Here is a 13,309-nt window from a genome sequence, read left to right as displayed (position 1 = left end):
TGTCAGATCAGGGATGTGGTTGGCTCAGGGCAGGTTTTAGAGCCTCATTAACACTCTGCAATGAGGCCTGGCAGCAGTTGATTTGATTTAAGGTTCATTTCCAGGCTGTGATTTAAGAGAAGATTTGCTTAATGTTCTCTAACAGACTCTTCTGACTGGGAGCTTGAGTGCTGCCTAATGACAGCCTTATTTATTGTAATGTCTTTGCAGCGCAGAGTCTAGAGGAGCCAGGCAGAAGCGCAGCAGCTCTCGGCAGGTGCTCAGACAGCAGGGGAAGCATCCCTCACCGCAGAGTGGTAACACCGGGGCGCGCATTCCTTTATCCATAACAGCCAGACACCGCACCCCTTTTCTGCTCTGGGAGGTCAGCAAGACAGACCACTCTCTGCTTGCCTAAGACAGTGCCGCATCTCTACATACCTTTTTAAGTGGGATAGTAGAAAAGCTCCCCTTTCTCCCTAATGCAGTACTTGAACGATGGGAAACGCCCAAGTCCCCGTTCATCTGCACACCGGTTAAAAGGTGATTTGCAATCAAGACTCCCAAATGCTCTTCCCTATTTCCCAGTTTTGAGCTTCCAACCCTGAGGCTGAGCCTGCTTTCTTCCTGGGAAGGGGGTGGTCATCATCTGAGATTTGTAAGCTACCTGGAGCTTCTGAGCCGGATGTACCTACCCCAAGGCCGAACACAGAGACAACCAGCACACAAAGAAAGACAGTAGGTCAAGCAAGGGTTTGTCATATTTTAATGACATTGATCTTTGGTGTTTCCCTCGTTAGCACTCACGCTCTCCCCGTCCTTCCTCCACAAGCCTGCTAGGGATGGAGAGTTACAAACGAAAAGGAAAATCACATTTGAGACTAAAAACAAAATATCAGAGCCTTGATTTCTCCACTAGAAACTACATGTACAAGGTCAAGATTTCACATGCAACACCTTACATCACAGACTCATACCTCACACCCTGGCCTGGAGCTGAAAGACATTTCCTGCCCCCTGCCAAGGAGGTGTAGCTCAGTCCTGGCACCATAAAACCACTGGGATGGCTCATTCATGTTAATATTGGCACAGCTTAGAACGTCCTTGCGTGAACTGCATCCTGACTAGAGAGCAGTAGCCCCTGTCCCTCTACCCATCTACACAGCAGCTCTGCTTAGGTTCCTGCCAAGTATTACACTAACTCTCTAAAAAGGAAAGATCCCCCACCTGTGGGCAGATCCTGAGCCACGCAGGTTTTGACAAAGCCCAGTTCTTCCCAGAAAAGACCACAATGCAGGCAGGACGGGTCTCAGAACACCACGTTCCGAGGGGGGAGCAGTGCTGTGCCACGGAGCGGGACTGTGGCCTGGAAGACTCCTCCACTCCAGTAATGGAGCTGGAGCATCACGCCCAGGTTTGCCCGGTAGGACTGCCTGTCTCCAGAAGGATGCTGCAGGCCCCCTTCCCTTTCTTCACTCTACTGGTCAGCCCCTGGGCATAAAAGGGCAGGAAAGAGGAAAGGAAAGAAACTTTATAAAGGATGACACTGACCGAATTGCAGGGTTAGGGATGAGCTCAGGGGACTGCATGGGGCTTCAAAATCTGCATGATGTGCAGCCAGTATGGTTCATATTCCCGTTAACTTTTCAGCAGTGGGAATGTTGGAACTTAAGTATGCTTTCTTCCCCATGGCTTCCCTTGCAGTCCTTATCCCTTCCCACTCACCCAGGATAGAGAAGCCCTCTGAACCACCTGCATCCTGTCAGAGCCACACGTCCCTACTCTTCCAGCTCCTGGCCAGCTGTGAGGTACAGGTCTCTGCTGAGCAGTACAAGGGTAGCACCAACACACAACTCAAACTCTACCTGTTCCGCGACTCCCCACTGGTGCTGTCATTACTATAGAAGTTGGTACTGTCAGGAAGATGGTTATTATTAGTTAGGTCACTGTATTCAATTGGTCCCTCAGTGTCCATGGAGGACTGGGCCTGCTCTGGCAGGTCCAGATCACCAGCGCTTTGTCCTTCACTCCCGCCAGGGGCTGTCCGCGGGCTCAGGCCATGCTCTGACATCTGCATAGACTCCGAAAGGATCCGTCCCTCCAGCTCAGCTGCCAGCTGCTGTGAGGTGGACTGCTGTGCTGATGTGCCCTCAACTCCAGTGGACTCCGCACCAGTTTGAGAGCTGCGGTGGATCCGGTGGCTCACAATGATGTTGTTGCCAAAGCCACCCATGGACGCCATGGTGGTGCTCTGCTCCCGCTGGACCACGGCAGTCATGCCACCTTCTGCCATCAGCCTTTGGATCCTACTCAGGGCATCCTCCCCACTGGCCCCATATTCTGGACCTTCACCTGCAAGAGAAAGCAGAAGCAACTTTGATGCACTTGGCAAACTACAACACAAAGAGAAAGCATGCTGGGTGGATGCATCACACACTGCACATGTGCTGGGACAGAAGATGGCTTTTGTTCCCGGGGGAGCTCAACATTTTATTTCCATAACTTTTGGTGAAAGGCATGGAACTCTGTCAAGAAAATCTTGGCCACTCCCACAGGTATCCTTCACAGACTTGCATGTCCAAGCCTTGGTGAAGCAGCTCTTATCTAGCCATACAGGTGGGGAAAAAAGAGAAGTCAAAGAGGCAGTGTGTTTTCTCACAGCTGCAGAGATAGTCCAGCCAGTCCCAGAGGGAGAGGAAGAAAAACCTCGGTTTGCACTGCAATAAACCAAACGTTTCACCATGGTGTTAGAGAGTCCTGTGGCCTTTCCTACTTTGCCTGTTTGAGAACACCCCAGGCATATGACACGATGGCAGTCTCCCCAGTATCAGGGAAGACATAGCCAGCTGGCCAAGAGCAGACAGCAGCTACAGAACATGGTCTGTGCTTCCACATCACCTACGCTCAAGGAAAGATCAAGTCCGTAGGCTCCTCCTCCCCTTGACTGATATCTTTTGAGGAATGCCAAAACCATCTCTTAAGACCTAGAGTCTTTGTCTACTCCATCTCCGAGTCTTCCCTTTATAGTCAGGCTGTACTGAGCTGTGAGGCATCATCAGATGCCTTGGTTGCTGAAGATTACTTTTGAAGAACAAAATCTCACAGAAAAACAGCACATGTAGAAGATTAAATCCCCATGGCAGGAAGGTTCAGCCCGGTTCTGTTTCCCAGCATCCTCCTTTTGCTACAAACTTTACCCAGACCATTTGGGGAAAACAATCTGTAATCATAAACTGCTAGAATCATTCCACACAGGGATCCTGACGATTCTTATTAAAGAGATAAATCTCACTCCCAGCTCCATGAAGCTATCGCAGTGCTGATTAGAGGAGAGAAGAAAGCCATAAGCTCGCCTGGCACCAAGGAAATGAACACGAATGTCAACAAGGCTAGATGTAGGCAGGAGTTAAAACACAATAAAAATCAAAATGCCACACTGACTAGGAAGTCAAAACTGCTTGGGGCTGTGGGGTGGAGATCATGTATCCAACACGGGATCTGGGGTATTCAGCACAGTCTACATCATGCCACTGTAGAGGTTCTTTTTAACAAAAGCAAGACAGTTAAAGCTGTTAACGTGTTATGCAGTCAGTCAGTGACAGCTTATTCCCTTTCCTCACGGGCTCACTGGTACTTGCATCAAACACCACCAACTTCCTCCACCACAGGGTACAGCTAATTTCATCTTCAAGCAAGTCTGCTGACATACTGCCCTGCTGTAGAATTACTATGGACATTAAGGGCAAATTTAATTCTCACAAGTAGAGTAAGTCCCTTTCTGCTACGAATGTAGTAAGCCTGCTGCATCCACTATACATAGAGCAATTACAAAGCTCCTTGGTTAGAGCACCAGTGAGACCCCAGAGACACCAGTAACCACACAAGAATCTGGAGCAGAGCCTAGAGGAGTGAGCAGGAATACCCTCTGGGCAGAGCCTGACCCACAACTGTAGCAGGGAAATCCTGTTCAGGACGCGGCTGATGCACGAACTAGGATGCGGCTGATACACAGAGTAGGAACCTGGCTGACCAGCATGAGAACTGAGAACAGACAGAAGCAGCTATTAGAGTGGAAACTTCAGTTGAAAAACATGCATTCCAGGGAATATTGAAGCATTAATTATGAGCAGAAGTAAATGGAAGGTTTGAGAAGCATGGGTTTGGATCCAGTCATTGCTTCCTTCTGAGGGCATAATCATAAGCAGTTTGTTACCAACCATCTGGCCAGGCCAGAGAAGAAGCTTGAGAAAGCCAAGATGCACAACTTGGCTTAGAAACACACCAGCCAGCCCTCCCCACACAAGTCCTGAAACAGCAGGTACTGTGCTCTTGACAGATCACTTACAATAAACTAGCCAAATACAGGAGCACTGGAACAGCAACTCAGCAAGGATCCCCAGCCAGTGCTCCTCAGCATAACAAACGTACTTCACCAGAGGAGTCCATGCAGGCAGCGCACACCACAGCACCCCCTGCTCTTCCCTGCCCCTCAATTCCATGTGCCACAGCTGAATTTCCAGTTGAGGCAGCTGTTTGCTCCGAAAACAGGCAAGTGCCGATACCACAGCAGAAATCAGCAAGTCATGAGCCTTCAGATTACGAGCACAGAGATACAGCAGCGTTGGAAATTCCAGAAAGACAGCCCATCGAGGGCCAGAAGTGAGCCTCACCATTCAAGCAGCCAACAAGCACCTCTGCTTTGGGGGTTGTCCTCCCCTCTTTCCCCCTCCGGTTTTGACAATGACTTCGGCTGACTGGTTCAGAGCAAAGCTTCCTGCGCGATTTGCCTTGAGCTGAGCTACAGCACAGATTCGCATACAGCCCGTTTCTACTGCCTGGTGACTCCCACACACGTTCTTTCACCAGGCTGCCAATGCAGACTACATTAGTACTCCGTGCAAGTGAAATAAGCTAACTTCCATTTGGTGGAGGTTCAGAGTGTGCACACAGCCACTTACCCGAGCCAACAGCAATGCTGTAAACCCCACACCTCAGATTGCTACAAGTTTCAACTTGCTGCAGTGGCTAAACCCCATTTTCTGTGCCACCAAGTGAACAAACACAGGACAGAGAAATCCCATACTCGTGACACTTTTTTCAGACTTCAAAGGGTGTAAGGCGTATCCAGAGCATGAAAATGAGCTTGTGCAGGAGTAGGCCAAGTGACAGGACATCTAATTCTCCACACGGACAACACCAATTTCTCTTCTGTCATTTCATACTCGGAACTACATTCTGATCTCCCAGGCTCTGAAAAATCCTGTATCTTAAGCTCTCATTCTTCTAAACCTACCTTCTAGGGTCAGAAAAATAGAAAAACCTCATAGAGCACTACAGACAAAATCTAGAAAACTGAGCTAACAGCTCCAGATACAGTATGTGAAATACCAGTGTAAGCATAACACCTGCCAATTCTTCCTCCACGTAGGCTGTCCTTGTATCAGAATCCATCACTGAGCAGGAAGCAATCTTGAGACACAGTGTCCATCTTTTTCTGGACAGGGACACAAGTTCTGTGCCTGACAGGACAGAAAAGCATCACCCACAGTTCTCTTCCACAATACAATTAAGTATTAGTGTTGTGTCCACAGTGCTGTGTTCCTACAAACCTTTTCTACTCTAACTGAAGTGACCTTTCCAGAGGTCCAAAACCCCATCTATCCCACAAACAGACACAAAACATTACTCTTGAGAGTAATTATCCTGAAGACCAAGGGATTTCTGCCAATCTAGCTGACTGCCTCCAACATTTAACAAAATATTCCCTAGCTGATGCATCTGTCTCTAGAAGCCCTCTGCCACACTACTCCAGCGAGACAAGAGTTTGACAGAGAAGATTACAAAGGCAAAACATCTGGCAAACTTTCAGTGGAGCTAGCCATAAGGCAGAAGCACTTCCACTCTTAAATGAAGTGGTCTCTGAAGAACTTACGGGGACTACAACTTATCTCTGGGCATGGATGGCATACATCCGATAAAGAGCAAAGCCCACGGAAGCAAGGATGAGATCAGGCTCCTCTGTGGCTGTGCCATATACTGATATTCCTCTTGTATTTTTTCCTATTTTCAGCTTTCCTCTTTCTAAAACCAGTAGCCATGCTTGAAAACAAAGCTTCAAAATTAGAACTAAGAGCAAGCACTGCAGAGTCTTCAGAGAACATGGAATAATAGCTCTGAGGTGTGAGCTGACCCACTATTTCAGATGCTCAAAGACAAAAATATCAGCATTTCAAAATGAATTCACTCCTTGCATTAAGAATGGAAAAGGGAGGGTCACAGCACAGCATAACCAGCTATGAATAATCACATCTCCCTTAGTGCCAGAAGAAATACTACCAGTTACTCTTCTCCCCAACCAAGCTTAGAAGCATATTCGCACTTCCTTTCTGAGGTAGCTAATCCAAACAACTACACAGAACTCAGAAAAGACACGACTGCTTTGACTCATAACAAATTTCTTTGCAGTATCTCACCTTGGTGATTTGTATGAGTGAAACTTAGTTCTGTAATGAGAGTTTAAAAGTAGCCCCCATAATTCAATCCCAAGAGAGCCAGATTCTTGGAGTAGCTCACACTGTAAAGGCTTGCGTAGCACATGCTTCTAGAAACTGATTCTATTTTTTAGGTAGTGCTTTTTAGAGGGCTTTAAAGAGGAACTGAAATTTGCAGTTCTATAGGACATATGACACACATTGTACAGATGGACGGGCAGATGAAAGGCTAAGGGATCTACCCACGTTTCTACTTGGAGAATGAGAGGCATAACTGGAAGCCGATCCCTGGTGTCCTGGTTCCCATTTCCACACTAATCGCACAAAGGTCACATCGTATCTGACAACAGCATTGCAAGAATGCATTCAGCTAATGTAAAACAACATGTTTCCTTTTAGCATTCATGAGGCTCAGCTGGAGACAGAGTATTCCTGCCCATGCAGCCCCTCAACACTTGTTCCTAATGTCTCAGATTAAATAAATTGCATCACATGCAGGCACACTGACTCTGCTTCTAAGTGCTCCTCAGGCATCCTCAGGATGCTTTGCTTACACCAGGGAAGTTTCACTTGCACGTGCTGTCTTTTCACTACTAAAGTTTGAAAAGACTGAATCCCACAAACCCACACCTTCATTTTACAACCCTTTTTCTTCTCAAAAGTGTCTGCTGCAACCTTTGAAAGCAGTTGGACAGGACGGAAATCTGGTGGTAAACACTTCAACCAAATAGGTTAAAAACTGTATACGGCATGACAGCAGTCAATATGTTGTCCCCCCAAAGATGCATGTGCCTACTTGCACAATGAGCACTGAGCTAGTTATCTGAATTTTAAGCCCCAAAGGCAAGACAGATGATAGGAATTGAGATTACAATTGTCTTTCAGTTATTTCCATCAACGTGTGGGTTTTTTTGGTTTGGTTTTTTTTTGAGTGTGGGTTATTTTTTTCTCTTTAAACAACCAGATTACCTGAAAGATGCGTTGATATACTGTCAATAGCCAGGGGACAGCATGGGCGCACAATCAAACAAGTGTCCTGAAAGGTCCCTTTCCCTCTGCCTGTAGCACTGTCCCTTGATGGTTACTGCCACTTGCACCCTACTCCACAGATCCAGCAGCCTGAACAGTGGGAGCCACAGTCTGACCCAGTCTGGGCTGAGAATTACAATTGCTAAAGGTTAAAGCTTTCGGCCATTAAATCTTATCAGGAATTTTTGTTGGGTTTTAAGTGACATTTAATTTGCCAGTTGAATACAGGTCCCTCCCCCATCATGCCTGTCCATTTGCAAGTGAAAGAGCAGTGTAAGTCCCAGAAGACTGTTTCTAATTAAGAGTGCCTCAAAGTTACAACTCCATCACAATTGCCACTAGGTCTGTCAGCTTAAAAGAAAGGAGGAGACAGCTGAAACACTGTTTGAGGCATTTCTTGGTACCTCTCCTAGCTTTCTCTCAACTCTAAGTTCCTGTGGTTTATGTGTGGCTTGGGAGCAGAGTTCACAAGGCAGCTATCAACTACTGCAAAACAAAAAGATACAGACATTAGAGGGATTCACTTCTAATAAAGTCATCATATACTCATTCCTCCAAAGGAGGTAGAAAGATAATCAGAACAGCAAAGTCCCCGCAGAGCTTTGCATGAGAAAAGGAAACTATTTATACCCGCACAGAGCTTAATTAGATTTCTGATGCAATTCTGCATACTTTTTTTTTTTTTTGTACAGTAAGCACATATCTGCAAGAAATGCCCTGAGCCAGAATTCCCCACAATGGCAAGGACATAGGACAGAAACCCACTCTTGGGGGTAGCACTAGCCTTCCTTTTACTTCTCCTCCCCCCCGAAACATTCCAGGGTGTTTTTTGGATTTGGTTTTGTTTTTTTCCCCTCTAATGATGAGGTAATAACTAAAACACTTTCCTTTACATTACTCAGAATCACATCTGATTTATCCATTTTGCTGCTGATAATACTACTAAGCCTTTACGTAGTGATTTACATCTTCAAAGCCCCATACAAAACACTAATTAATCTCCACAGCCTCTGGTGTACTGTACTATGGGAAGATTTATTCCCATTTGGTAGATGATTAATAATTTGCCCTAGGTCACACACCAAGTTAGTGGTAGCACATTTCCCCCCCCTCCCCTTCGCATCCCTGACATCTAGATCCTGCTGTCAGGGAACACTGTTTCCTTTTCAACAGGCAAAGAGTTATGGTAGGTACAGTGAGCAAATTAACCATGAGAAAAGCCATGAAACATCTAACCTAGCCTGCCTGAACACCCTGAATGCCACAAGCAGTGCAATGGGGCTCAAGTATAACGTGAAGCACAAACACTCCCGGATGAACCAGATCACTAATGCCTCATGTCCCCAACTAAGGTGTTGGTAACAGCAGCCAAAAATTTGTCTCTCTGCTTCATGATACGTCCTCGTACTCTTCCTCTGTCATGAATTACAAAGATTTTTTGGATCCTACATACTCCTGATAGCTAATCTCTTGACAGCTCCTTGCTTTGAGCTGCTCTGGAACTTCTGCACAGGAATTTCCACTGAGGATGCAAGTAGCATGAGAACTGATCAGCTACTGGGTAAGATCACTTGGCTCATATCCAGTGCCTATGTCCATACCAGAATAACTCCTTTGTTCTGAAGATCCTTATATAGTAGACAGGAGTGTGCCAGCCCATTTTGTAGGTGAGGGCACTTGCAAGGAGATATGCGATAAGTCAGTGCCTGAGCCAGAAATCGTACCAGATGTGGAACCCACCAATCTTCTTCCAAGCAAGAAAGGGAGACAAAGAGAAGTCTCTGTCCTAGGCTTGTTATCTACACTCCTTTTCTTCTAAATTCTACATGTTTTGCTCCTTTGTAGAGATACCCTGCCCAAAGCACTGGTAAAGGACAACCCTTCCCCATTTCATTAGTTTAAAACCATGATCTAGATCGAAACATTAATTAGAACAAGATAATGAATCTCTCAGACGATTGCAGAACAGCAGCAGAGAGAAGCACTGGAGAACTGGTTTAACAGAGCAGAGAAAGACCCCCGAGCCTGTAGCATCAGCCATCATGGCCTTGATACAAGAAGATCCCACCCTGCACGCTGTTCTCAGTCTGCATACCACATTTAATGGAAAAAACAGTTCCCACAAGTTCAGCATTTGTCCAGACATCCTATGTTCCAGCCTTATTCACATGCCCTCAACTGTACTAACCTTCCAGCGAGGTTCATCCCAGCTCTGCTGAGATAAACAGATGGGATACCCCAACAGGTCAGGAATTTGCCACTTAACTGACCAGAAGAGCCGAGATCAGAGAAACACAAAGCTTTAACACACATGCTGGATGGTGCACAACAGAACCTGTGGAAGAGTCACATGCCAAAAAGCATCTTTCAGAGTGACAAAGCACAAGTAAGCATACAGGCAAAACAGACATGTCATGGGCTGCTTCCCAAAGCCAAGTGGGTTCATCATGAACCAACACTCCTTGATTTTATCTGTCTTTCCTATGTATATACTGCCCAACTCCTTCCTAGACAAGTCTTCAGAGTTGGATTCAAGCACAATGTTACAGTATAGAGACAAGCAGCACTGAGAAAATCACCATGCTTTCAAAAGATCAGTGATTCTATCATCGTTAAGGAATTGTACATCATCTGCTTCTAGCTCTTTATATGCTGGCAAGTTTTCCTGGACTGGGAAACACTAGAGACATTTTTGGATAGCTGAGCTGGACACTCATCACAGCCTTCATCGATCAGACTAAACAGAATACTCATACTCATACAAGTGATTTAGAGTATTTTATCTCGCATCCAGATGCTGAGCTTGTGAAGCCTGCACAGGTTTTAGATGCAGAGGTTGAAGGATAAGCTAAGCTCTAACACAGAGGCAGAAAGGATAATTCTTAGCAGTTTATAGCCTTACTGATGGTTAGAGTTCAGGAGATTCGTGAGGAGTGATGCCAGTACAGCTGATTCTACAAAGACACAATGATCTGGAGAAGAGTCCATTTTGCCCTCTAAAAGCACGTGAAAAAGACAACTTCTGTATTCATATGCACAGAGATTCGCTCTCCTGACCATCTTGGCCTGGCTACAGGCAAATTAGGCTGGAGAAATCTTTGCTGAAGAGACAACAGGAGTGTCCAAATGCACTGATAGGATGTAGAACCTATGTGGACACTCCTCACTCACCAGGTAAGCTTTGTCAGATTAATCATTGCTTGGGCTTTTACCTTCCCCAGTCCCTGCAGAGGCGGATTCCTGCTCCTGTACCTCCCTCTCTGTCTGAGTCTCCGACTTCTGCAGCTGAGGCGCCAAGGTCTGGGTACCCTGCGAAGTCACAGAGGTGGGGGGGTTTCGGGGTTGCAGGCCTATGGCATTCATCAGGCCCATGTCCCTGTCTGTCCTCCATGTGGCTCTGCTGGTTCTGAAAAGAGAAAAAAACAAATAAGACCGGGAGCATTGGAGGCAGCGTGCCCCAGCAAGACTGAAGCATCCAGTTGAGCCTCTCCTTGCCTCCCCTCCAACCAGGCATCTGCTAGACACTGTGCAGATGGGGCTGGAGGGAGTTGTGACCTGCACTTATTTGCACACACAAACAGACGCCCCTCTCCAGCCTCAGCTGGCTGGTCTCTTGAGTTTTAAGCCAACAGAGTCTTACAGTCCACTCACCCTTCCACAGAAGCAGTGTGTCTGACCGGCCCAGATAGATATCCCTGCAGCATCACTAAACCTGCAGACCAACTCTGTCTCGGGGTCACTGAACTGAGGAGTAGGCAACACGACATGCAGCGCAGGACCACAAGCACACACACAACCTCCCTCTGCACGTCAGCAGGGTGGTTTTAACTCCCAAGGATACAGCCTGTATCCCTTCCCTCCTCTGGACCTCCTAGTTTGTCAGCATCACACATGAATGCACTCCAGCAGGCATTTCTGCCCGTTCCAGTTGGACAAGAGAAATTCTCTGTTCTCAAGAGCAAACAACAGGAACCGCCTCAAGGCTCATTAGCTTCTTCTCAGAATTGAACAGTTGAAGTGTACGACACTACAAGAGCTGAATCTTGACAATGCTTGGATGCTCTGTCCAAAACTGACCTCTGGCTGTAAGTGCTGTGAATGGTAAAAAGATTCTAGGAAAGATTGCTTCATTCACAACCTTTTTTTCATATGGTTTTGAAACCTGCCACACTTTTCTTGCTCTCTCTTTGAGCTAGTTGATTCTTGAGCAGTATTTCTGCCTTCAAGCTGCTTCAAAGCCCATCATGCAAGACTGATATGTGCTGTCAAAAAACGTGAGTGGTGGCAATATCCACTCATATGGCAGAGTAAAGAATCTCTATCACTTATTTTTCAGTCTCTATCAGTCCAAGGCTGTAGACAGCACAAACATTGATTGCCCTGTACACCAGCTCATAACTTCCTTGGGATCCTGGAGCTCACAGTTCAGAAACAAGACTGCCACCCTCTTGCTGAGAACAGCTGGCTTAAGGAGAAGCACTCTTCACTAGGACAAGCAGCAAGGGACTGCAGCATCACCCTCGTGTTTAGAATAACTAATGTGTGCATCACCAGACAGACTGGATGAGGCAGCCAATAGGGCTGTCAAGGGATTTAGCTTTATTTTTAGAGTTTATTGCTGAGAAACAATTGTCCCATGACTAGAAACCAAAGGGATGAAAATCAGTCACCAGGACCGCCCAGTGGATTTGCACCCATCTCCGCGAAATCCCCCGTTCTTCAGTTATGCTCCAAAGGCCATTTACTTTGCATGGTGTTTTTGATGCATCAAGCCCCACATGTTCCTCCTGCAGCTTGCTCAAGGATGTTACCGAGGCCATGGATGACACATGTACTTTACAATCCCTGGCAGCACTTTTGGGCACTGAATGTCACTTCCTGGAATCAGACCAGGTGGCCCAACTAGGCAGTGTCAGAGGTGGAAAAAATTGCGTAATTAAAGCTGCCAGTACTCAGAGATCAAAGAAGAAGAAGAAGAGGTACTGTCAGATGTAACAAAAGCAGCAGAAAGGGTCACGTCTCTCTAACCCATACCCAGGAGACTCACCCGGGCCGTTCAGTGCTCCTGCTGCTGGAATGCACAGCGAAGACGTTCTCATTCAGCTGGTCCCAGTGGTACTCAACTCCAGAGTTTAAGGCCCTTGAAACACCAAAGAAGGAAAAAATATTAGTATGGCAGCACACTATTCTGGCCAGCGCACATTACGTCCCCACAACACGAAGGACAGTCTCGATTCCTGCCCTACAGAAACTGCAGATCTAGCTCAGTTCATGTTTTTGTTAAAAGGGCTTATCACCATAAACAGCCTTGCAAACACAGAGTGCTGTATTATCCAGGTTGCTCTGGAATATTCCATTCATTTCAATTCAATATTAGCACTGAGGCACAGCAACAGGAGCAGAGAGAATTTCAGGAAATGAAGACATACAACTGTGTGTATAAAATCAGGTTACCCTAACTCCAAGTGACTAAACAAAGAATTGGAATGGGAAGGCCAATTCTCTTTGTGGTGCCTGCCAGCATTTCCTGCACTAGGTAATGCTGAGTGTAACACTGCTCTTATCTGACATTTAGTTTCTTCACAAATGGTTCTCATTCTGCCTACAAATAAATCTCTATACAGCCCTCTCTCTGACAGTCACTGTGGAGCACGGGCAGATGTAGAGGATATTTTAGTAACTTTCCACAAAAGAGTTTGTACTGGATCAACTACCTGTGTGTCCAAAAAGTCCAAAACTTAAACTTAAAAGCATTAGCTGCAAAATTCAACAGAACAGCCAATGCTCTGGCAACGTTTCACAGTGCATTT

The 13,309-nt window shown here is 46.3% G+C and overlaps 1 protein-coding gene across 4 annotated transcripts in view; it reads right to left on the bottom strand.

The window, feature by feature from the left end:
• Positions 1-899: 899 nt before the first annotated feature.
• Positions 900-13,309, bottom strand: part of AMBRA1 (autophagy/beclin-1 regulator 1) — a 124,789-nt gene continuing 112,379 nt past the window's right edge. For all 4 annotated transcript variants that reach the window (XM_009895664.1, XM_009895665.1, XM_009895666.1 and 1 more), the window contains 3 exons: positions 12,547-12,639; positions 10,712-10,905; positions 900-2,331 (listed from right to left, as the gene is read on the bottom strand). In XM_009895664.1, coding sequence (XP_009893966.1) covers positions 1,841-2,331; positions 10,712-10,905; positions 12,547-12,639 — 778 coding nt within the window. In that variant the 3' untranslated portion in view covers positions 900-1,840. The remainder of the gene's footprint in view (positions 2,332-10,711; positions 10,906-12,546; positions 12,640-13,309) is intronic.

The sequence above is a fragment of the Charadrius vociferus genome, unplaced genomic scaffold (genome assembly GCF_000708025.1).
Source record: "Charadrius vociferus isolate BGI_N301 unplaced genomic scaffold, ASM70802v2 scaffold111, whole genome shotgun sequence".
Lineage (NCBI taxonomy): Eukaryota > Metazoa > Chordata > Aves > Charadriiformes > Charadriidae > Charadrius > Charadrius vociferus.
The sequence above is the reverse complement of the archived record's forward strand: the minus strand, read 5'-3'. Positions and strand labels throughout refer to the sequence as shown.